The 22,459-nt window shown below is 39.4% G+C and overlaps 1 protein-coding gene across 12 annotated transcripts in view; it reads left to right on the forward strand.

Annotated features, from left to right (window-relative positions):
• PPFIBP2 (PPFIA binding protein 2) overlaps nucleotides 1–22,459 on the forward strand; it is a 101,391-nt gene that overhangs the window by 47,626 nt on the left and 31,306 nt on the right. For 9 of the 12 annotated variants that reach the window (XM_064657251.1, XM_064657253.1, XM_064657254.1 and 6 more), the window contains 3 exons: nucleotides 6,515–6,604; nucleotides 10,871–10,984; nucleotides 19,494–19,625. In XM_064657251.1, coding sequence (XP_064513321.1) covers nucleotides 6,515–6,604; nucleotides 10,871–10,984; nucleotides 19,494–19,625 — 336 coding nt within the window. Of the gene's footprint in view, nucleotides 1–6,514; nucleotides 6,605–10,870; nucleotides 10,985–15,557; nucleotides 15,824–16,001; nucleotides 16,141–19,493; nucleotides 19,626–22,459 lie in introns of those variants that run through there. The other 3 variants (XM_064657260.1, XM_064657261.1, XM_064657259.1) reach the window with 3 other exon arrangements.

Consider the following 22,459-nt stretch of genomic DNA (forward strand, 5'->3'; position numbering starts at 1 on the left):
TGCACTGTTAGCTTTGTCAAAGTGACTGCCACTTTCATTTAACCAACAAGTCATAATGGCAAATAAAAAATCCTGCTGTTGATTTACTAATTACTTCCAGATGAAAGGCAAGAATTATAGATCCAGAAATCATGTTCCAGCCTTCTCCTCCTCCTCTCAGGTACACTGAGGGAATGTACATATATTCAGATGGGTGTGTATCTGGGGTAGCATTAACATGCCAAGAGATTAAATTTGTATTGCATCCACAGTCAGAAGCAAATAAAAATGTTTACTGTGTAGGCTGTTCAATCATCACTTCATAATACTACTGTGACTCATAACATAATTCTACTGACCAAAAAGAATATGACAGAGATGGAAAGACCATAGTCTTGTAAATATTATCAGCTCCAAATAGGCTGGAAGAAGTCTGTAGTCTACATTTTCTTGTGTTGAAATGTAATACTGCTGTTTGTGTGCTGCTGGTAGTTTGTGGTAAAGCTGACTGGTTGAACTCTGCTGACTCTACTCCTTGTTTTCAGCTTCTAAACTATAACAAAAAGCAATACGTGAAGCATGTCCCTAATCTTCCCCATTAATACGAGTATTATTGTTGCCACAGTCATCCTATTCAATTATCAGTGGAACTGAAGGTGATTCATGTGACTGAATAAGAAGAGAGGAGGGTTATGACATAATCTGTCTTCTCAAAGAGGCGGGTGACTTGTTGAAAAAGCTTACAAATCACCACTTTAACTGACTGCCAGGTTTCTTTTCCCAGCTCCTCCCCGCTCCACAGCCCAGTATGAGATCCATGGTGTTCGTGACAAATTTCTGTGTAACAGCTTCATGATCAACTTCACGAGTTGGTGGGGTCTGTGTTAAAATTAGCTGTGTTGGAGACACTTTGTGCTGAAACATCACACACGCTAGGAAAACATGAACTGGCCTGTATTGAGCTTCATTACCTTGCACGTGCTTGCTTTCAGGGTCTTACTTTTGTAGTCCATCAAGATTCTGCTAGAAGTTCCCTTACAAAAGCTTCCCAACAGAACCTCTGTAGAGAAACACCATACAACAGCTGTCACTCCGTTCTGACAATAAACTTCATTCTGAATTGTTTCCTATTAAAATAACATGCAAGAAAAAATAACATTCTATGCATAACAGACTCTGAGAAAACTACTGAAAATTAAGATAGCTGAACTGATCAAGCATTTCATCCCTTTCTTGCCATATTCTTTTGTACTTTTGCTGATTACCACCATTTTAAATTAAACCTGCAGAATCATTCTCCGGAGTCTGATTTTTTGTGTCATGTATTCTGAAGGAAAATTTAAGCCCTTTTCTTGGAAAAGGACTCTGTAATGACTGGATCATGTAAGTGATACTTAGACACTTAGAAGTTTCCAGCAGCTACCAATATTGTGTTCAGATTAAAGAAAGGAGCGTATTCCAAAGAGAGATTTGGAACCTAAAAATGAACAAGAAGCTAGAGCAGGTGATGGAATGCAAAAGCTTTGCTTTTTCTGTTTTTCTTGCTTTTCTTTTTCTAGAACTGGACGAGTCAGTTGATTTGGAATTGTTTCAGGAAACTTTTCGTGCTAATATCTTTTGCAGTATGATGCGCATTAAAATATACCCAAAATCTCCAAGGAGACCATAATGCAGGTGCTTCAAGGAATTGCTTTGCAACTCCTGGCTTCCCATGGTGTGGACAGGTGTACTTTTCACTGGGTAAAAACTGGCTGGATGGCCGGGCCCAGAGAGTGGTGGTGAATGGAGTTACATGCAGATGGTGGCCAGTCACGGATGCTGTTCCCCAGGGATCAGTGTTGGGTCCAGCCCTACTGAACATCTTTGTGGACAGCCTGGGCATTTACTGCACCCTCAGAAAGTTTGAAGGTAACACCACGTTGGGTGGGAGTGTTGATCTGCTCATAGGGTGGGAGGGCTCTGTGGAGGGATCTGGACAGGCTGGATCAATGGGCTGAGACCAGTTGTATGAGGGTCAACAAGGCCAAGTGCTGGGTCCTGCACTTTGGTCACAACAACCCCAGGCAGCACTACAGCCTGGGGGTAGAGTGGCTGGAAAGCTGCCTGGCAGCAAAGGACATGTGGTGGTCAACAGTGGCTGAACATGAGCCAGTGTGTGCCCAGGTGGCCAAGAAGGCCAGTGGAATCCTGACTTGGATCAGGAATGGTGTGGCCAGCAGGACCAGAGCAGTGATTGTCCCCCTGTACTCAGCACTGGTGAGGCCACACCTTGAGTCCTGTGTCCAGTTCTGGGCCCCTCAGAACAACGAAGGAATTGAGGTGCTGGAACGAGTCCAGAGAAGGGCAACAAAGCTGGTGAAGTGTCTAGAGAGTAAGTCCTAGGAGAAGCAGCAGAGGGAGCTGGGACTGTTTAGCCTGGAGAAAAGGAGGCTCAAGAGAGACCTTATTGCTCTCTACAACTGGCTGAAAGGAGGATGTAGTGACGTGAGGGTCAGTTCCTTCTCCCAGATAACAAGTAACAGGATAAGAGGAAATGGTCTCAAGTTGTGTCATGGGAGGTTCAGATTAGACATTAGGAAAAAATTCTTCACATAAAGGAGACGCCATCCCTGGAAGAGTTCAGGAAATGTGTAGATATGGCACTTGAGGACATGGTTTAATGGTGCAGATGGAGGAGGTGCTGGTTGCTGGTTAAGGATTCCTGGAGGCAAAGTATTTATGGTGTGCAGTTGATTTTTCATCTGCAGTGGTACTACCATCAACATATTTTCAGCTACCTTGCCTTAGCATATCTTTCCTTCTACTTTGCTATCGTGTGTTATCATGAACTTCTTTACATGTTTTATGCAATTTCTCTCATTCTTTCATTATAAGAAACATAATTAATATTAACGTTAACTTATAATTTGTCAAGCCCAGGTAACAATTTTTGGTCTTTGATGCTACATCTTCTGAAATATTAGCTTTGTAGAAAATCTTGTTGATTCAGCCTTTTAGACTTGTGCAACCACATGACCTGTGTTTATTGTTTGTGAACTGTTACACCAACTGGAATTCATCCATAGCCTTGTGTCTTTAGTGTTACAAGTCCTTTATTCAGTTGCTGCTGATACGTGTGACATGTAACTACACTTGCTGTTTCCTCTCAGTGCTGACTTTCACAACTGCAGAATGCACTCCAACCATCCACAGATGGTGGATGGTTCATGTTACATTGTTTTATCTTGTCTTTATACATGCCACGAAGAATTACCAAGTCTGAAACAACTGCTGGGTGTCAATCAGACACTTTTATCTAGCAGGTCATTTTTCTGTCTACTGTACTTTCCTGTACTTATCCGAGCCCTGTCTCACTGACCTATGGGCAGGGTTGATATTTTGGTGTAGTGTTGTTCCCCCTTTTCTGTTCCCATGGGTGATTCACTAGGCTTTACATTGGTATGTAGTGAAATATCTATTGATTCTATGTTGAACTAATTCTAAATTATGGATTATAAAAAATGTTGAACTCCACTTTGCATTCACGGCAGATCGTTTATGTAACAATGCATTGGCAGTAATGCTTGCACAAGTGGTTACAGGTAAGTTTCTTAAATCTAGCCTAGAAAAAATAGCACATGATGGCAGGAGAAAGGGTGCAAAATCTACTTGATTAGGTTCTGTCATTAGGAGACTCTTTTCCTGCCTAGCAACGTGCAGTTCTTCCCTGAATACTTGATGTTCCAGGTGCAGGAAAGCCTCCCCAAACACTGGATGTGAACCAGAGATATACTGGGGAAGGCTGGTGGGCTCTCCATTGAGAAAACTCATTTAATGGCATGTAATGAAGTCTTAATCCTGATGGAAACATAGCTGCTAAGGCTAAAGATTTTGGATTCTTAAGTGCAGTGTAAGACTTTGCTCTCTCTGTGGAGTAAGGACCCAGGCGGGATGTCTGGCAGGATGACTGAGGATGCAGAGCTGAGGTCAAAGGTTTGTCTAGGCAGACCTACAGAAATTCATACTGTTTACTTATAAAGAATGTTTAGTTTCATTACAGTACCACAAAAATTAATAAGGAACAAACTTTAGGACCACAGAGAGTGACTGACTGACTGACTAACTCAATACAGAGGGCCTAAGTTAAACATGTTTTATGAAAACTGGGAGAGGGGTTTAAGGGGCAGGGGTTTTTCTTAATAACAGGACAAGGCTTGAAAAAATTACACTGAGATGTGAGGATAGAAATTCTGAAACATTAAAACTAGTTAGGAGAAAAATAGTGAGTGAGGTCATCATTCCTTTAATGCATGGGCCATCGGGAGATGGGTGCCACGGTAAAACTTTATCAAAGACTTCTGTTTGTGTATGTTGTGCACTCACATCTGCATGTTTAGAGCCATTTCTCTTAGGTCTTGAATCTTAGCTGTACTTGCTATAAACTGCTCAAAACCTTGTGACAAAGGTGTATTTGGGTAGAGTTAACATATTCTTCTTTTGACAATGAATAATAAGTGAGGTGTGGAGTGAAGTTCTGCACATCCTGTTTTTAATGTTCCTATTGACCCTCTGAACAGAGACAAAGGACAAAGCTTAGTGAATTTATAGGTGATTCTAGTTAAGGGCCTTGCAGCCATGATTAAAACATAAGAGCCTGATGCATAGAAAAAGATTATAAATAATAGGATGCAATTCAGTGTAGACTAGCTCAAAGTTACACATTCAGGCAGAAACAGCGAGTAAACACTGAGTGAAGAACAGGGTGGCAGCTAAATAAGAGCATTAAAAAAGGATCTGGAAGTTATGGGTCCTAGGCTGAAAATATGTGAGTTTTACTATATGGTTAATATGAAAAGAAATACGGCCCAAGGGTCTGTGAAAAGGTTTTTCCACTGAAGCCAATTGCAGCTGGAGTGCTGTGTCTCCTCTGAGGCACTTAATTTCAAAAGAAGTCAAGGAACAATTGGTGCAAAGGAACCAAAAGAAAGCAACAAACCAGTTCTTGAGAAATTAACCTGTGAGGAAAAGGCAGAAAAACTTGTGTTTGTTTAACTGGAGGGGGACGTGCTAGTTAGAGATCCACAGACAGTCTTGCAATAACTAAAAAAAAATTCTGAAGTGAAGAACCTTTCTTTTATCCATGGTGGTATTATAAGCACCAGTAGGTTGAAGTTGAAAAGATGATGATTCATGTTGGACATTAAGGAAAATGTTCTAATGATGGGTACCTAAGAAGAAGATGGAAAGTCTCTGTAATCCAAACAAGAGTATTGGTCCTAGGATAGAACAATGAACAAGATGATCTCTTCAGATGTCTCTCACCACTGTTTGTTGGTGTTTTTGTAATTCTCACAATTTCTTTCAACATAATCAGAGACAAGGGTGCTTGGTTTCTCTCAGCTTGTAAAGATTCCATACTTATATCTAGTTTAGCACTTTAAGGCTTAAAAAGTCTCTTCTGATTGAATAAAAATTTGATTTCTTGGTTTGCATTAATTAGCACCACGTGTATTTTCATCATCTGTGTTACATTTGTGCCTGTAGACCTCAGTGTAGATCAAGAAGCTATGTATATAGCTAATATTTTTTTAAAATCCTGTTCACAAGTGTTCAGTTGAAAAAGAAAGGACAGTTGGGGAGGAGGATTATCATTATATTGGTGCCATTATGCAAGTGACTATAAATGAGGAGTCAGCTGCAGATGAGTGCAGTTGAAGGGAACTCACTGAAGTTGGATTCTTGGGTTAGCTGACAAGCCAGGCACAGTGTTACATTCCCTGGCAGAAATGCATTGCCTGCAACAGAGCTGGGAAATGAACCTCTGAGGGCTCAGGTTACTTTTGATGCTCTGAGCAAACATTCCCACAGTTACACAATGGTTTGGTATGGAGGATAAGACTATGAGACTCTTCCAAACTTTTTAAAATACATCTGCAGATTTTTTTTTTTTTAATTGTGCTGTTTCTATCTGAAATATTAAAATTCATAGGAAATGGGACCTAACAGTTAGGAGCAGGCCATGTTTTAGAAGGTTTCACTCCCTAGAGCCATTTAGCAATCCATAAGTGATTACGTGGCTAGAGTAATTTCCAATGAGAATTTGATAATTTAAATAATTTTTTAATTGCTAACAAAAAAATTCGACTTTTCCTTCAGTAATTTTAAGGAATAGTATAATACCTATGGCAGATTTTACCACTGAAACACCAAGATTCCTTTACTTTGGCAAAAGACTGTTGACACCAGATATTTCGAATTAGAGGGTTTTTGTTTTGATAAGATGGTATTTTTCATTGAAATTATAATTTGATAGAAAATATCAGTCTATTCCTATACCATTCTTGATTGCTGCAAATGATAGAGTATTTAAAATCCAGCTAAAAAAAAGTGCATTCAGATGTTCAAAGGTACATTTAATGCACGTGAAATGAACAGTTTTGGTGTGTAGACACTTTTTTTTCATATTTTTGGTATCATAAAACCCACTTAATATATATAATTTTTGTTAAATATTTCTTGAAACTGTAAAAATTCTCACAGCACTTTTTTTCCTCAGTCACAGGTGAATCATCATCCATCCAATAATGAAACTTATCAAGAAAGGTTGGCACGATTAGAAGGTGATAAAGAGTCGCTCATACTGCAGGTATGTCCTAAAGAGAGAACATTGTCTACAGAGTTGCTGTTCAGTGAATAAATGATGAAGTGAAGGAGTATTTTCTGTTATACAAATGTGAGCAGATCACCAAATGTGACTGATATTTGATCAGGAATTAATTTATAATTTGTATGATCCCTCTGATTGATTCCGTGGTAGGGTAGGGGGAGTAACAGCACTAAGAGGAGGGAGACTGACAGAGAGATGAAAAATAATGCTGTGGAGTCCCAAGACACTGCTGTGATAGTGGTTCTCATTCTAGATTTGCTCAGCTGTACCAGTTTTCTAGGCTCTGTGTGTCACCATTTTTAGTGAACTGGAAGACTGTCATGTAGAGAGAACAGCTATTTTTCCTGCTTGTATGCTGTACCAAAATTGTTTACATCATCAAAAAACTTAAGGGGAAGATAAAGGGGGGGGAAAAAAAAAGACATTTTTAAAATTCATGCCTAAGCTCCTCCAGGTTTCCTGTTTCTCAGTTTACCAACCCTTTGTCAAACAGATCCTCTGTCCCATATAAATTTTCCTCCTGGAGAAAACGCATGTTCAACAAATTAAAAGAAAACTTAATTATTTTTTTCTGCGTATTTTTGCTATTGCTGAACTGTATATTCCATGCTTTTCAAAACTGAAGCTGGAGATTCTTTAAATGGTCTTTGCCTATCCTTTCTCTTCTTGCTTACAAAAACATACTATAAGCACATATATTTATATCAAACAAAACTTAAGTATGTTGGGTAGCTGTTTCAGTCACCAGTTTCTGTAAGCATGTCTTATCCTGTGTGTTCTGTTCACACTTGTGTTCATTTACTGAGCAGAAGTCTCACTGCTGTTGTTAAATAAACAATAAATGTTTTGTGAGACACAAGCTTTGGCTTGGTTGGATTTTCTTCATTACTGTTAAACTAAAATTGCTGTTGCCAAATTTAGGGAAAAACAAAACCCAACCCTGAACGAAAAACAAACTTCTGGTTGGAGCTTAGGTGTTTAAGTGTGTGCTACAAATTCCCCTTTTTCTGAGGGAGGCAACATCACAACTGATATCTGTGAGAACACCTTTCCTTAATCAAGTGGTTGTTAACTCCTGCACCCTGATCCCATTAGTAACAGCAAACAACTTTTCACACGGTGCGTTCACGTCTCGCACAGTCACTCGCGCACATGAGCAGCTCGTAACTGGAGCAGCAATTAGGAGGCCAAACCCAGCTGTTTATTCCAAAGCAGAGGCTTGCACTGGTGCACCTGTGGCTTTAGTTGTGAGACCCTCCTTTGTTTCTCATGTGTCTGTTTAGCCCTGTGATCTTTCTGTAGATCTGTTCGTGCTACCCGGTGGTCGATGGTCATGGGTGCTGGTGGGCTTGAACAGGTTTGGCAGAGTCTTGGTGTTCAAAGTGTATCAGCTTGTGTGGATTTAACAGGACCACAGCTCTCCAGTGCTTAAAAGTTCCTGAAGATTGCTCCAGGCTACTGCTCAGTGTGTGCTTTCCCTGTCTTTGTCCCGCAGATTTTTAGTAACTATTTCTTCGTCCGCACAAATAGGTACCTAAGGATGGAGCAAGCCAAATGCACGAAGAAGGTATTCTTATTACATGGTTTGGAGACCTGCCTAGAGTTTTTCTCAAAAGGAATATAGTAAAATCAGGTGTAGAAATTGTCCTTCTCTTGCCTTTTACTCCCATCACCCTCCCATAGAATCAAAAGGCTCAGTCAATATTTATGAATTTTCCCGTTCCCGCTGCACAGCAGTGCAGTAGAATTGCAAAAACCCAAGGGAAATAAGACAGACAAAAACCTCAGTCTGGTAGATGAACATCAACAACAACAACAAAGGTGCCACAATGGAGCTGGGTTTAGAACCTGGTTTGCACCACCTGTGCATACTCAATCTAGGCAGTCGAATATGAGGAGCACAGGCAAGTCCCATGGTGAGGTTACACTGGCCTGAGGGAGTCTGCTGGTACAAACCTGGCTCCTGGGTGTGACCATTGGCATGAAGGATGAGAAAGGAATGGGAAACAGAGCACCTCTATTCTATGGCTCATGTTGAATTGTGCTAATGACTGTGGCCTGCAGCTGTAATCTGCAGGGAATATGAGGCTGGGAGCACTCCAGTCTTGCATCAGACTTGCTGCATGAGCAGCAGTATGAGGCACTTTGTACTGGGCACAGGCAGTGCCCACTATTCCTGTCCACCAAGGCTGAGTCAAACAGTGCACCTGGAAACCTACTTCCACTCTTCAGTCTGAAGTGGAGGCTGGAAATGAATGCTACAGCATCTGGGATACCTTCTTACAGCTCACTGCCTATGTGAAGCAGCTAATGTTATCCTCTAGGCATTTTTGGGGGGGATTTTTTTTGTTTTGATTTGGATTTTTTCTTGCAAAGAAGTTTTTAACCTCTGTACCACTTGGTTTTTTAGCTAATTGTTCAGTATGCCTCACTTTTATAGATACTCACAGAAAATATGTTACCTACAGGCTGAGTGTTGCAGGTGTTGCCCTCCTAAGGCAAGATGGACTTGGCAGGGTAGCATAAACTGGGATTATGTTCTGTGTGCAGCCTACTGATTCCCTGAAGAGTCTGGCAGATGTGTTCCTGAGCAGAGGGGAAAATATGAGCTCAAAGTGGCTAATGTGCCTCTCAGCCTAACTACTGGAACAGCCAACACATGCTTTTAAAGCTACTAAGGTTTTACTGAATTCCTTTGCAGGTCACATTTAACATACAGAGTTTTGCTTCTCGGTTGCAGTGCTGGTTGGAACCTAACCTGACACTCTAAACAGAGCTGGTTTTCTTTCTCTGGAACCTGCATCAGGCTGTTTCTTCTTGCTTTCTGACCTCACAGGGGGCATTTGTGTGACATCCGTATTTTAATGAGAGCAAAACAGAAAAGCAGACAAGCAGAAGACTTCCTTGCAGGGAGTTCTCCTCCTGCCCCAGCTTGGATGTGTCCCCCTGCCATCTGCCTCCACCCACTCCTTCCTATCTTCTCTCATCCTGAGTTCATCTGTACTCTGTGCTGCAGCCAGCTACTTTAAAGGGGGGGGAAATTAGTCTTTTTTGGTTTATTTCTTTTTTTTCTGTGTTCCTTTCCCAGGCATGCTTGTCATTATGTTTGCAGGTAAAACAAAAACAGATCATTCAGTCTCTCCCTCTGCAGCTTCCCTGAAATGAACTCAGTTGTTCACTGGGTTTTAGAAATGCTGTGTAGTGGGTACATCTTAAAAGTTTCACTTTGATATACTGTACCTTTGTTTTTTCTTTTTTTTTCTATTAAAGGTGTTGCAGTGTTGGATATGAGAGCATGGATAAGGTTTTGTTAATGCATTTCCCTCAAAATGGAGTTTAAACACCTTAGGCTCCTTTTCTTTGTTTGTTTGAGATAATATTTTTCTGATATAATCAAGGCTTTTATATAAATAAATAGTGAAAATGAACATACAGAGAGTATGTGCTGCTTAACACAGGAATTAACACTGGGGTTTTTTTCCACATCTTTCCAATGTTATCCTGGGCGTAGTTTTTTTTGCTTTGCAAGCTTTGAATTCAGCTGCTGGGCTTTTCTTATTAGACACTGGTCTGTACCACCATTCCCACAGTTCTTTACCAGTATTGCTTATTGTTTCTTTTCCTGGGATTCATTGTCTGTATCTCAGTTCTTTTGGTTTCGTGTTCTGGCTTGCCAAAGCCTGGGAATTTTTCTTGGAATAGAACTTTGTCACTGCTAAAACATGCCTTTTACTCATTACATTCTTTATAACTTCAGAAGGCTTTATTGATAGGTAAGCTGGTTTTCTGTTCTTGTAAGAAGTAAAGTAATTGGTTGGTTTCGGAATGAACAGTTTTCCTATTTATCTGTTTTAAGGAGTGAAATGCCAACAGAACTTGAAATAACAGTGTATGGTCCAAAACCACATAAAATATTTTCAGCATCCTATGTTCTTGTTTGCTGCTTTCTAATTTTTCAGACTTTTGCATGAAATGCCTACCTGTGGGTAGCATTCCATCTCTTCTAGAAACGCTCTTTCTTTTTTATATCGAAACAAAATAATTTAGGGGGAGGGGGGGGATGAGAGGGCGTGGTTGAAGCAAAGTAGAAGTAAGACTGAAAAATCTTGGTAGAGCAGGTTGCTGCAGTGCACAAGAATATTAAACTTGCTGTTAAAACGTGCCTTTGGATGTTATGTGTATAAGGTAATTGAAACTTATTTACAGTCAGTTCAGTGGCATTGTACTTCTCTGCTCAAATTACAGGTGAGTGTTCTTACAGACCAGGTGGAAGCTCAGGGAGAAAAAATCCGGGACTTGGAAATCTGTCTTGAGGGGCATCAGTTGAAGCTGAATGCTACAGAAGAAATGCTTCAACAGGTAAAAATCTGGATTGCAAACCATCTTGCATAATCTTCTCCAGCGGAGGGGGTGAACATACATGGTCAGCTCGTCTGCATGCGTGAGTGCCTTTGGCAACAAGATAAAACAGGCATTAAAAAAATGCCTCTTTTATTGTTCTCTTGCTGCTTTGCACTTTTTTTCCCCCCCCAATGAATGTTTCTTTGTTTTCCTGTTGCAGAAAAGTTTTACTGGCTGGTTGCATAATACTGTACGTGGCAGCATGTAAAATGAAACTATTGTGTCTTATTTGTACTGTGCTCATTTGGACATGGCTGAGTAACTGGTTAGACAGGTTAAATGTATCTAATATATGTAGGAGTTATAGAATTAAGAAGTTTTATTTAAATGTCTTCTGTTTTCCTATGGCTTTGAAGTTGAACAAGTAGCTGGTTGAAATGAATTACTCTAACAAGTTCTGTTCTAGAACCATTTTTGCTTAACTTAAGAACTTTCTCTTTATTTTTATATAGGAAAATTAGTATATAATGACATATTTTTCTTTATTTCAGTTGACACTTTCAGGCTCTTTGATGTTCTATGTTGAGGGAGCAGAACAAATGATAGGTTAAATATGTTTAATTTTGTATGTTACTGCAGAGCTTGCAGGTCTGTTGATGTGAAAGAACTTTCACGTTTTTACAGATGCAGATCTTCTGTCAATACAGTATATAGATACAAAAATAGGTTTGAAACTGTAAATAACCCTAAAAATCTATGCCAAAATTTGCAGGATAGATACTGTTCTTGATGAACCTAGTTCTCACCACACAAAATTTTTATTAAAAATTTACTATTTTATGTGAAATATAAAAGTCTTTCTATGAACTGATCATAGCTTGAAATTATTGTAAGCAGCCTTGTACATATCTATGTAAACAGCAGCAGTTTCTGTAAGATAAACTTCTATCCTAAACCTTTGAAATTACTACTCTCAAAGATTCTTGGGAAAAAAACCTTCCAGGTCACACAACTCTTGCAGCCCAAAATGCTTCCGACTAGAAAAGGTTTTATTCTGAGGGGACATTTTTAAAAATGCAGATAGTGAGTGCATTTAGTTGTCCAGTGAGATCTGAAGTGAAATTCAAAGAACAGTAACTGTTTAAGTTATGAGAATCTGTTTTCAGACTTCAGGAAGGCGTTCACAATAGAATGTAGAAGCTTCCTGTTTCAACCTAAAAACTAGATAGTTGTTCTGTGGCTTCTGCTAAAACTGTTCATTGTTTCTCTGACTTCAGTTTTTTTGCCCTGATAGTCTTCTGAGGAAACTGTGAATTTAAAGCCTTATTTAACATAAAACTGAGGCATCTGAGAATAGAATAGAATATAATGGTGCACCTACTTTGCTGTTTCAGTGAAAACATTTGCATCTACTCGTCTGGCATTATGCACGTGCACAAACTGCTTACAAAGCTGATCCTAAAGGGATAAGCTACAAAGGACTGTACTGAAGCTAAAGAAGTCAGAGAATCTCCAGATATGTTTAAACATAAACCTTAAATCTAAATTTTGAGATAACTCCGAACGGCTGTAGTTGTTGTTTCTCACACAGATTACATCTCCCAGTAGAGGGTGGGTTATGGGAAACCCAAGTTAGATCTCTCAACATCTCAATAGTCAAGAGAAGTTGTGCATTCATTAGGGCTCAGTAGAGGGTCCTATTTATTATAGTTTATTTTGAAGGTTCTTTTCTCAGTTCATCTTGTTGAAAAGATGGGAGTGAGCTGAGATTTAGAGAGAAGAGAATGATCTAATCGTGTGGTGTTTATGACATTCCTGTAAGATATGTGGCCAACAGACCTTCCTGCAGACCATTTGTCAGAAGTAGAGTGGGTATGTGGCCTCAGGGGCTTCAGAAGATGGATTTGGGGGAGATTTGGGTTCAGATCTCAGCCAGAAGTTGCTAGTGTCCTGCTTTTCAGAGTGACTTCTGTTACCTTCCTGAGGTGTGTGTAAATTCAGTTTTGTTTCATGGTTCTGCTTGTTTATTTACAATATACTTATTTCCACCCATTTTTGTCTTTGTGAACTTAAGTCAACTGCTTCTTCTAAATGGAAAGTGGAGTGATAAAGATAACTGCTCCAGCTTGAAAAATCTTTCATGTATATTAGTAGAATAAAGCTAACTGCAGTATGGATAAGCATATTATTGACTTAATATACCTGAGTTCAGGATAAGCCCTATCTTTTTAATTTTGGGAACTGTAAGAAAAGTGGCTTTTAATTAGTTCTGTGCCCAATATGCTACTATAAAAACAAAAATAATAAACTTTAGGATAATTTAGTGATGATACATGGCAGTTCCACAACAGAAAGGGTATGCAATGCTACCCTGAAAAATACTTTTTGCTGAATCTATGCTAGCAGAGACTTGTTCTCTTTGTCAGGGTGGGGTTACTGGCTAAAATCCTTCTGGCTTATGATTTATGCACAGTTGTTTTGAACCTTGCTACAAAGTGATCATGGAACCACTTCTGAGACAGCAGCTAAAATAAAATTTATACAAATAACATAAAATGGCTGTTCAGCATTTTGGATGGGCATCTTGAATGCGGAATAGTAGCAACAGATACCACTGCTGCTTTGAAGAAAATCACAGTTCTTCATTGCTCTGAGAGGATGGTGCAACATCCCTTAGTCAAATCTGAACTTTCAAGAAATGAGCTGAACCAATCTAAAGGTTGCTGCAACAAAAAGGAGAAGGTCTCTTTCTCCTTTCATCCTTCTCCCTCTTCCTTACTATGTGCTTCTGCAACTGATTTGGTACTGTCATGCTCATCAAACTCAGGGACTGGGAGAAAACTAACTTGGGGTTTAAAAGGAAGGGGGTGTTTTTTCTGCTGGGTGAGTTGAAACAGCTCACAGAAAAGGTCAAGGTGTGGCACAGGGGCAATGGAGAGATGTGTTTGACCTACCTGTCTGTGGAACCACAGCCAAAGAAAATACAGCTCAGCAGCATTTGAGGAGCAAGAGAATCCTGTGTAAGAGAGGCAGAGATGCCCTGGTGTGCACAGTTACAGATAATGCAGGCATGTGATGCTTATGGTGTCAAACTCAACATTTTACTTTTGTGAGGATACTTTTTCCAGTACAGACTATAATCAAGAAAAGCCGTTTTCACCTTGAAGGTGTTTGCATTTTCTTTCTTCAAAAACAAAGCAGGTCTTTCAAAAACTCGAGAAAGTCAATGACAAAACTTCAGATCACTCTTAAAGTATGATTCCTGTTTGGGCCAAGAAACAAGGTCAACCTTCATAGTAAATGGTAAGAGAAAATTTCCTCGAGCATGACTGGGGGCAACACACCAGTTTGATCTCATTGAGTTGCCTTCCAGTGGTGTCTCTGTCTTGCCATTAAATGTGTAAATTATATGGAAAAGCTGGCCTGTGTGAATAGTTACCTGCATTTCCCCTTAGCACATTGTAATGAATATGTCAAAAATAAAAGAAAAAAACTGCCTAGAATTATCCTGTGAAAACAGTGTATGCTGTGACATAGTCCATTTCCAGTATATCAACTGCTTTAAAATGTAAAGTTACAGCCAGTTTTAGGAAGCAATGATGTATATGTGTCTTGTTCCAAGTTACTTTGTGGCATCACTTAAGTACTTTCTTCCAGTCAATTTTAAGAAAGAAATATATTTTTTTCTAAGAGAAAAGAGGATGTTGAACATTGCTGTGTTAGCCTTGGGAGAATCTCCTATCAACTTGCTGTAGAATTGGAAAGCAGAAGTAAATTTTGCTCTGTAAAGTTGCCTAAACTGTCCCATAGCAGAAAGTACCAGCCATGCCTAATGTAAACACATCAGTGCTCTGGAATCTGTGCTGTCAGGCTTGACAGTTGAGTTAAGTCAGTTTGAAAAGTGAATTTTCTGCACATACAGATTTCACCTCCACAGTTCTTTCACTGTGTATTTTTTGGTAGTTATTGTAAGATTAGTTAGTTACCTCTTTGCTATTCCAGAGCTGCATTTGTTTTATTTAACAGATACTAATTCCCATTGAAGCTCTCTGGCATAAAGTATAGCAGTTTGTTTTGCCAATGAAAATACTGGTCTGTGTGGCAATGTCTTTCCTGTAGCTGATCTGTACCAAATCCTGGATGTGCTTTGACCGTGTCCTTCTGCCTTTCACATTATTTCTGACACATAATTGCAAGATGCAATCCAAGGGACCCTTGTTGCATGGTTGTGTTGTGTAAACTCAGTTTTGTCTTCAGTGAAGTAAATTATCTTGCAGTGTAGAAAGCACTTGGTTTTAGGACTCTTTCTATCTTAAAAAATAAACAAAAGAAACTGAAATGTTTGAATGCTAGCAGGAGTGGATCTCTTTTCTCGTGTCAGTTTATGTCCCACTTCTGCCTGAGTGCAAGGGCCAGGGGAAGGTGTGGGCAGACAGTGCCCTGTGTGGGGCACGGTGGAGGATCTTTTAAAAAACAGTGGATCAGAAGAAGGCAGAGAGGAGCTGTATGAGAGTAGGAACTTGAATCCAATGCTGTTTCATGTGTACCTGCTCTGGTTTTGCAGTTGTCTTATACTCAGGGAAGCCAGAATCCTGTCTTGGTTGCAGGGTATAAATCTGGCGTGTATCTGTTTGCTTCTCAGGAACATTGCTGGCTGGCAAAGATCATTCCTTCAACTTTCAGTTGCCTGAGTTATCTGATCTTAGATGAATTTCAGCACTTGTTTATAGCATGCGGTAACTTCTTGCCAGCAGCTGGCTTAGCATTTCAGATTTTCAAGTGTGCTCTGTGCTGCTCTGATGTGAGCCATAAGGTTTTCAGAGTGTTTGCCTCAAGTTGTCCAGCTTATCTGTACAGGTGAGCATTCCACTGCTTAGTTATTTTGCAGCTAATGTAGGCAGGAGTCCTGCTGGTCAGGCAGATTCGAATTGGCAGTGCAGTGGGAAGTTCTGTCCTTTCCCTTGCTTAGCTACATAATGGGCAGATGATGAATTGGAGGGCTGTAATTCACTGACTGCTACTGACTTGCACCATTTCATGGTGATTACAGATGTACATTGCTCTCAGCTGTGTTTTCAGCTAAGCAAATATCTTATTTCTACCACAGCTGACACACAGCACTTGAGAAGTGCAGTCCTCATTAGTGGTGGCTCTGGCTGGATGTTGCTTACCAGGTAGGTCGGTTGGTCTGTCTCTCTCTCTCTCAACTCTTTTAATAAGCGTGAAAAGTTAGGAATTTTTTGAATGTTTGTATTTTGTGTGGTGCACAAGTGCAAAATGGGATCTTCGGGGGGGGTTCTTCCCCCCCCCCAACTAAAATCTTACTTGTGGTTTCTCAATCAGTGTATGGCATGATTGTTTCTTCTGTTTTATGAAGAGCTAAATATCCTGGAATTTTCTGTGCTTGCAGCTGACACCCTAGAAAAGTGTAGGGTCCTCTTTTCAAGCTGTTTTCTGTCATGTTAAATTTTATAAGCTGCTTTATAAGAATTATGTATATCCAAGAGGATAAAATGTGAATGTGAGATATAGAGCATATGCTGCAGTTTCACTGGGAATATTGGAAAAGTCGGTTAAATGTTTTAGAAGTATACAGTGTGAATTTTAAAAATACATTTGTATTTGGAAATAGTTTGCTGTTCCTTGATCTGTCTGGTACATACATGTTGTAGCTTCTGCAGGACTCATCTTTGTAATTATTCTACTCAAAAATAACTTTTTTCCCTTAATTTTTAAAGTTAAAGGTTGAGTTTCAAACAAAGAACTTTAAGAAATTAAATGATACTTATAGTACATTTTAAAATTAAAACTAAAACGAAGTATCTTGTTTCTAAAGAAGATTCCCTATGATATGTTCTATTTCTGTTCTGTATTTCAGCTCTTTAGGATCCTCCTAAAGCTGCTACAGCCCAAATTACCACTTTGCCTGTCTTGTATTATCTTTTTTTTTTTGCTTTAAAATCAATAACATAAATTTGTGTTTTCTTTTCTTACAATTGCATATTTATTCTGGCCGGATTGAAGTTGCATCATACCACTGAAATACACTATAATTTCTCTGTAACAAAATGGGTCACATTCTTAATGAGCTGTTCACTGTGAGCATCTGCTTGAAGATGAAAATAATTGCTTCCAGATGTTACCATTTCAAGAGGGGACATTTACTTTAAACGGCACTTGCTTTCAAAGCAAAAGTTAGATTCTCTAGATGCAAGAGAAATTGTCAGCTGTTTTAAATCAGTGTAGCTCCATTGAAAACAAACTAGGGATAGTTAGCTGTTTTGTCTATTTTAAGTCAAGAGTTTTGTGCCAGTTTACTCTAGCTGGGAATCTGATTCTCCAGCTTGAGAGCAAACTGCAAAATTTTGTTAGAGCTGATTTAAAAAAAAAAAAAAAAGAGAATCAGCTGCCTTCATGCTCACTTATACCAGGTGGTGCCTTCGTGTTCACACGGAGCTACTGAACTTGGAACGGGAGAGCAGTGAGTGTGTATTGCTCTGCATTGCATAACTTAGTGTCATTTTGGAGTCTATAGAAAAAAAAAATAAGGAGTAATGCCAGATGGTGCATTCAAAGGATTGATCTTTTGTTAAAAATCTCCAGAGGGATGCCGTGTCTCCTTGCCTTATTAAGAAATCCTTCTCTCATATCATGGAACATCATGTCAGTGTCCAAAACAAAGTCTAAGTGTTGTTTTAGTTCAACACTGAATAGAGTCTGTCCACAGGGCCAGAGTTGCCTCATCCTGCTACCTTTTCTGATGTTCACTGGCCTTTTTTCATATCAAAATTCTCATTTATAGCTGTGTCTTAAGTTGCAGTAGTCTGCTATGTCAACAGCTGTGCAGAGCCTATTCCAGTCTGGACTGAAATGTGCCTCTGAAATTCATGCAAGTTAGTGTTTTTCTGGAAGATAGAGGAGGTATTTGTAATTATAATTGTAATTTGCAATCATCTTTGTAGAAAGCAGCTACTCCTGGGATTTCATTAGGTGACTGCCTCTTGTATTTTCTCAATAATAAAAGTCAGTGCAATATCTTTTCCTGATTAGTGCTTGATTTATTTTATTTAGAGAAGAAGGAAAAAAAAAAAAGCCCAAACCATGGGGCTACATTTTTGTTTATTTTCCTATCCATACACAAATATCATTGCTGATGTCAGCAGGAATGGGCATGGCACTGGGAATAGTGGTGGCTTAGATAATTGGTGTTGCAATGCCGATGCAAGTTTAGTACTGCTTTTAATTCGGGCAGTATTCCCCACCAGACTAAACCAATTCACATGTAGGGCAGATTGGGCTTCAAAGCAAACCTTAGCTGTATAATTTTTAAAATAACCTTTGTGGCTTCCTTGGTTCCAAGCCCTGGTCTACAACACACTGTACAGTTTATAGGAGAGAAAGAGGCGAGAAAAGGGTGATGGACAAGGGGATTCTGATCACTCACTAACATCAGCATAGACCAAGATTAACTATGGCAGCTTCAGTTAAGTCACTTCCATGTAATTCAAACCGGAATCAGCTGTGATTCCTCAGTGTGTTTCATGTGATCAAAACACTAATGTGATTTATGAATTACTGTAAACACTTGTAACCATTCAGAAACAAACAAACAAAATTAATTGGGCACTTGGAAAGTTTAGGTATGAATTTTTCAATAAGGCTTAAGCTCCAGAATGGACTTTTGGAAAATAGAGGCCAACGTGAGCACTTTATATATATATATATATATATATATATATATATATATATATATGATAAACACTGTTGAATTTTTGGCATTGGCTTTCTTGAAAACTGAAAGATGCAATGAAGGTGTGAATATTGAATGGTTTCCAAAGACAGTGAGATGACTCCATCCAAAGTATGTCTTCTCTGCAATCTGAAAAACAAGCCTGGGGCACAAAAGCAAAAGTCAAGGCCAGTTGTTTCTCCTTTTCACTGTTACTCAGTTTAGAGATTGCCTTTTAGTTCCAGTCAGGACATACCACTTTCATTCACTGCTGTTCCCTCCATAGTGTGTAGCCTTCAAAAGTTACCAAGTACTACATGGTGTAAGCTCTCAAGTACTATTAGTGTGACTGCAGAAGCATTGCTTGTCTTTGTCAATTTGGTATTTTTGTTAGGGTTCTCATTTTGTAACATGTCCTGTATTGAATAACAAATGACAAGAAGGTCTACAATGTAATACTAAAGCATAGCTTTGTCTGATGGGTATTTTAGGAAGACGCCAACTATTTTGTAATGTGTCATTATGTAGGTTTGTGTTTGTTCAGCCTTGGTATTGTTCTCGATTTCATGTCTTGCCCAGGGATTAACTTTGCCACACATTTTATTGAAATAAGGAGTGGGGCACAGTGGTTTAGTGATTAACACAGAAGAACATTTAGATGAAAATAACTGCAGCACTTGAGAAACACACAGTTCAACTGTGGGGTAGGGACTTTAGTGTGGGCCTGCCAATAAATTACATTGCAGTCTGTCAGTGTTCAAATAAATAACTGGAGAAAATACTCTGCTTTGCATTCAGGAATTGCTGAGTCGCACATCGCTGGAGACACAGAAATTAGATCTGATGGCTGAAGTTTCAGACCTGAAGATTAAGCTGGTTGGTATGGAAAAGGAACAGAGTGAATATGAAGAGAAACAGAACAAAGCTGAGGTGAGTTTTGTTTTTTTCATTAGCTTGTTTTTAGGTTTTTTTCTATCACGTGTCTATGATGTGGTGTCATACACCTGAGCTTTTGAGCTGGTCAGCATGCAATAGGATTTTCCATGCTTACAGCACAGCCCGTATCATTGATCCTATGAATTCAGTGAGGAGTGTGATCATGCATTTTTGGGATGTGGTTTCCTTTTCCCCTCTGTCATTATACTTCAGAGTTTGCTTGTTTGGCTTTAATCAAGGCACAGTCCCTTCCAGAAGCATATATTACAGTTGATGTTCATTTAACCCTTTCCTTTCCACAGGAGCTGGCCTGGCATTCCTACCAGAGCTCTTTCCTTGTTTATGTGGCAGAAAAGACTGTCAGCTCAATAGTATCAGTGGTGCTACAAGCACCAAGATGATCAAACTTGGGGATTTTAATGCATTTGTGGCACTTGGGAGGGAAAGACATGGGCCAGGGCATTTGCCTCAAATGAGTGTTTTGCCATGTGGTTACATGATAAATAATGCAAAAAAAAAAAAAGTTATGGACTGGAGGCAATTCCCTTCAGATGTGGAGAGTTCTGGACATCAAAGGAGCTTTGCTTTTTGCTGTGTTGGTTAAGAAATTCAGTATGAAACATACTGAATGAACATGTGAAACATCATCTGAACAACACCCATTTCATGGTAGTGGACAGCAGGTGGGAGCTGGGAAGGAAAGCAATCCTGGAAGAGAGAATTCATACAAATTGCCATGTGTTGCCTGACTCAGTGGTCCTATAATGGGATCAACTAGCAGGAGAGGATTACCTGGAAAAGAAGAGTTACACTGTCTGAGATTTATACATTGCTGACTGAAAAAAAATACCCAAAACTTTATTCCATATTGGCTCAGGAGAATTTGAAATCCAGGCAGACTGTTTGCTCTCCATAACGTTGCTGGTGGAATATTTGATAACTGTGCATCGGTAATTTAACTGCACCAACATAACACATTTGGGGTGTGTTTGTTTTCCCGCTTATTTATTCTCTGAAGTTTTCTTTAGAGATCAAAAGATAACTTAAAGAGAACAGTTCCTGGCAGAGCTTGCAAGCCAGAGAGGCACCAGCTGCTGCTTTTACCATCTGTGGCCCTTCTCATGCTCTTTCACGCTTAATTGTCAGTGCTTTGTGTACAGAAGGTCTGAGCACCTTCACAGTACCTGAAAACCTGAACAGGTCTGAGCAGCTCCTAATTGCTGCAGATGGGAGCCTGCTCCCAGCAGCCGAGGCGTTGAGCTCTTCTCATGGCATGTGGAATACCGGGATGAGAATGCCCAGTCAGCCTGACTCCTGGAAAGCAGCAAAGCTTTTGGGTGCATTTTTATTGACAGGACTTTTTGAGTAGCCCATCGGTCTGGTTCTGTGATGAGGGTGACCTGTGGAATTCTTCTGCCGCTGCAGGAAGGTGTGTGTGCCCCCTTGGGTGGAAAAGTTGAGCTTTGTTCGCCTGGAAGCCTTTGTTGTATTGCTAAGTGATAGGACACATTCCTGCTGAGATGGAAAAGGATTCTAATCTGATGGAAAAGCTGAGAATCGTTGTGTTAAGTATGCGCTGAATTATTAACTACCCCAGGATGTGATTAGATTTCTGGCCTGTTGAAAGTCAAAAATGTGTATGTGCAAAGCAAGGAAAATAGATGTTGTAGGTGAAGCTTTGGGAAATAAACAGCATTTTTGGTTTGCTTGTTGAGATACTTGTATCATTATTTCAGATTATCCTGAATAAGCAGTAATCCAATATAGCAAGACAAACAGGGGTTGTTTCCAATCAAATAGGATGCCTATTTGAATTCTAATGCTTTAACCCTATTTCATCTTTGCTTCCTGTAAATTATATTAATTTTTCGATACAGACATGATTTCAAACATCAGAATGAAATTTATTTATACGTTTTCTTTATTAAACCACAGCTGCTTAAATTTGGTAATAGTTTGTTCTCCTAAACTTCTTGCCTCCTCTTTCTAGTGAGTAAACCACTTTGACATGCACAAACAGTCTACCTGTGGTTTGCTCTTGTTCTTACGCACACAGGTGTGTTCTGATCACCTCATTGCTTCAGAGTGAGACAGTTTTCCAAACTGACAAGTGATCAAATGAAATTAATCTTGCTGTAACTGTATCTCTGCACACCATGGCCACTGCAACATGCTCTTACAGTGTGTAATGCCTTTTGCATGAGTGGAGCAAAGCTGTGGTTGGCAGGGCAAAACCCTTTCTCATGGACTGCAGCTGGCCAGTTGCTGCTTCCAAAACTGAGTTTAGGATTGACAAAGGTGATCAGAATAGTGATTTGATGGATTTGCTACTATCAGTTTTTTCACGTGGATGCATGTGTTACAAAGCCATCCAGTAGTTAAACCATTTTAAACAGCTTGTTAATTATACTTCATGGCTGACCCTGCTATTTCTAAATATAATAATGGGTTTTCAGAAGTTTAAAATTAAATGTGGCATTGCAGAATAATTCAGCTAAACTATGTTTGCTCTGTGTTCTAATTTTGTGCTGGCTTATTTCACAGCACCTGTTTCCAGTCACAAAGGCTTTATCTATAGAATTATTTTTCTGGTTGGGTTGGGAGGAAACAAAGCAAATTAAGATACCCTTCTAAATATGAGCAAGTTTTAATGTGTCAGATTCGTTTCACTTTATCTTGTGCAGCTGTCATTTGGGTTTGGTTTTAGTTAGCAGCAAAGAGTTTATCAAGCATCTCTAACCTCCTCTCAAAGGTATTGATTTCACACTGAATGCCACTTGTCTCTGGCTCTCCAAAAGCACATACTAAATTTAAAGTGCCATTTATTT

Source organism: Pseudopipra pipra, chromosome 6 (assembly GCF_036250125.1).
Source record: "Pseudopipra pipra isolate bDixPip1 chromosome 6, bDixPip1.hap1, whole genome shotgun sequence".
Lineage (NCBI taxonomy): Eukaryota > Metazoa > Chordata > Aves > Passeriformes > Pipridae > Pseudopipra > Pseudopipra pipra.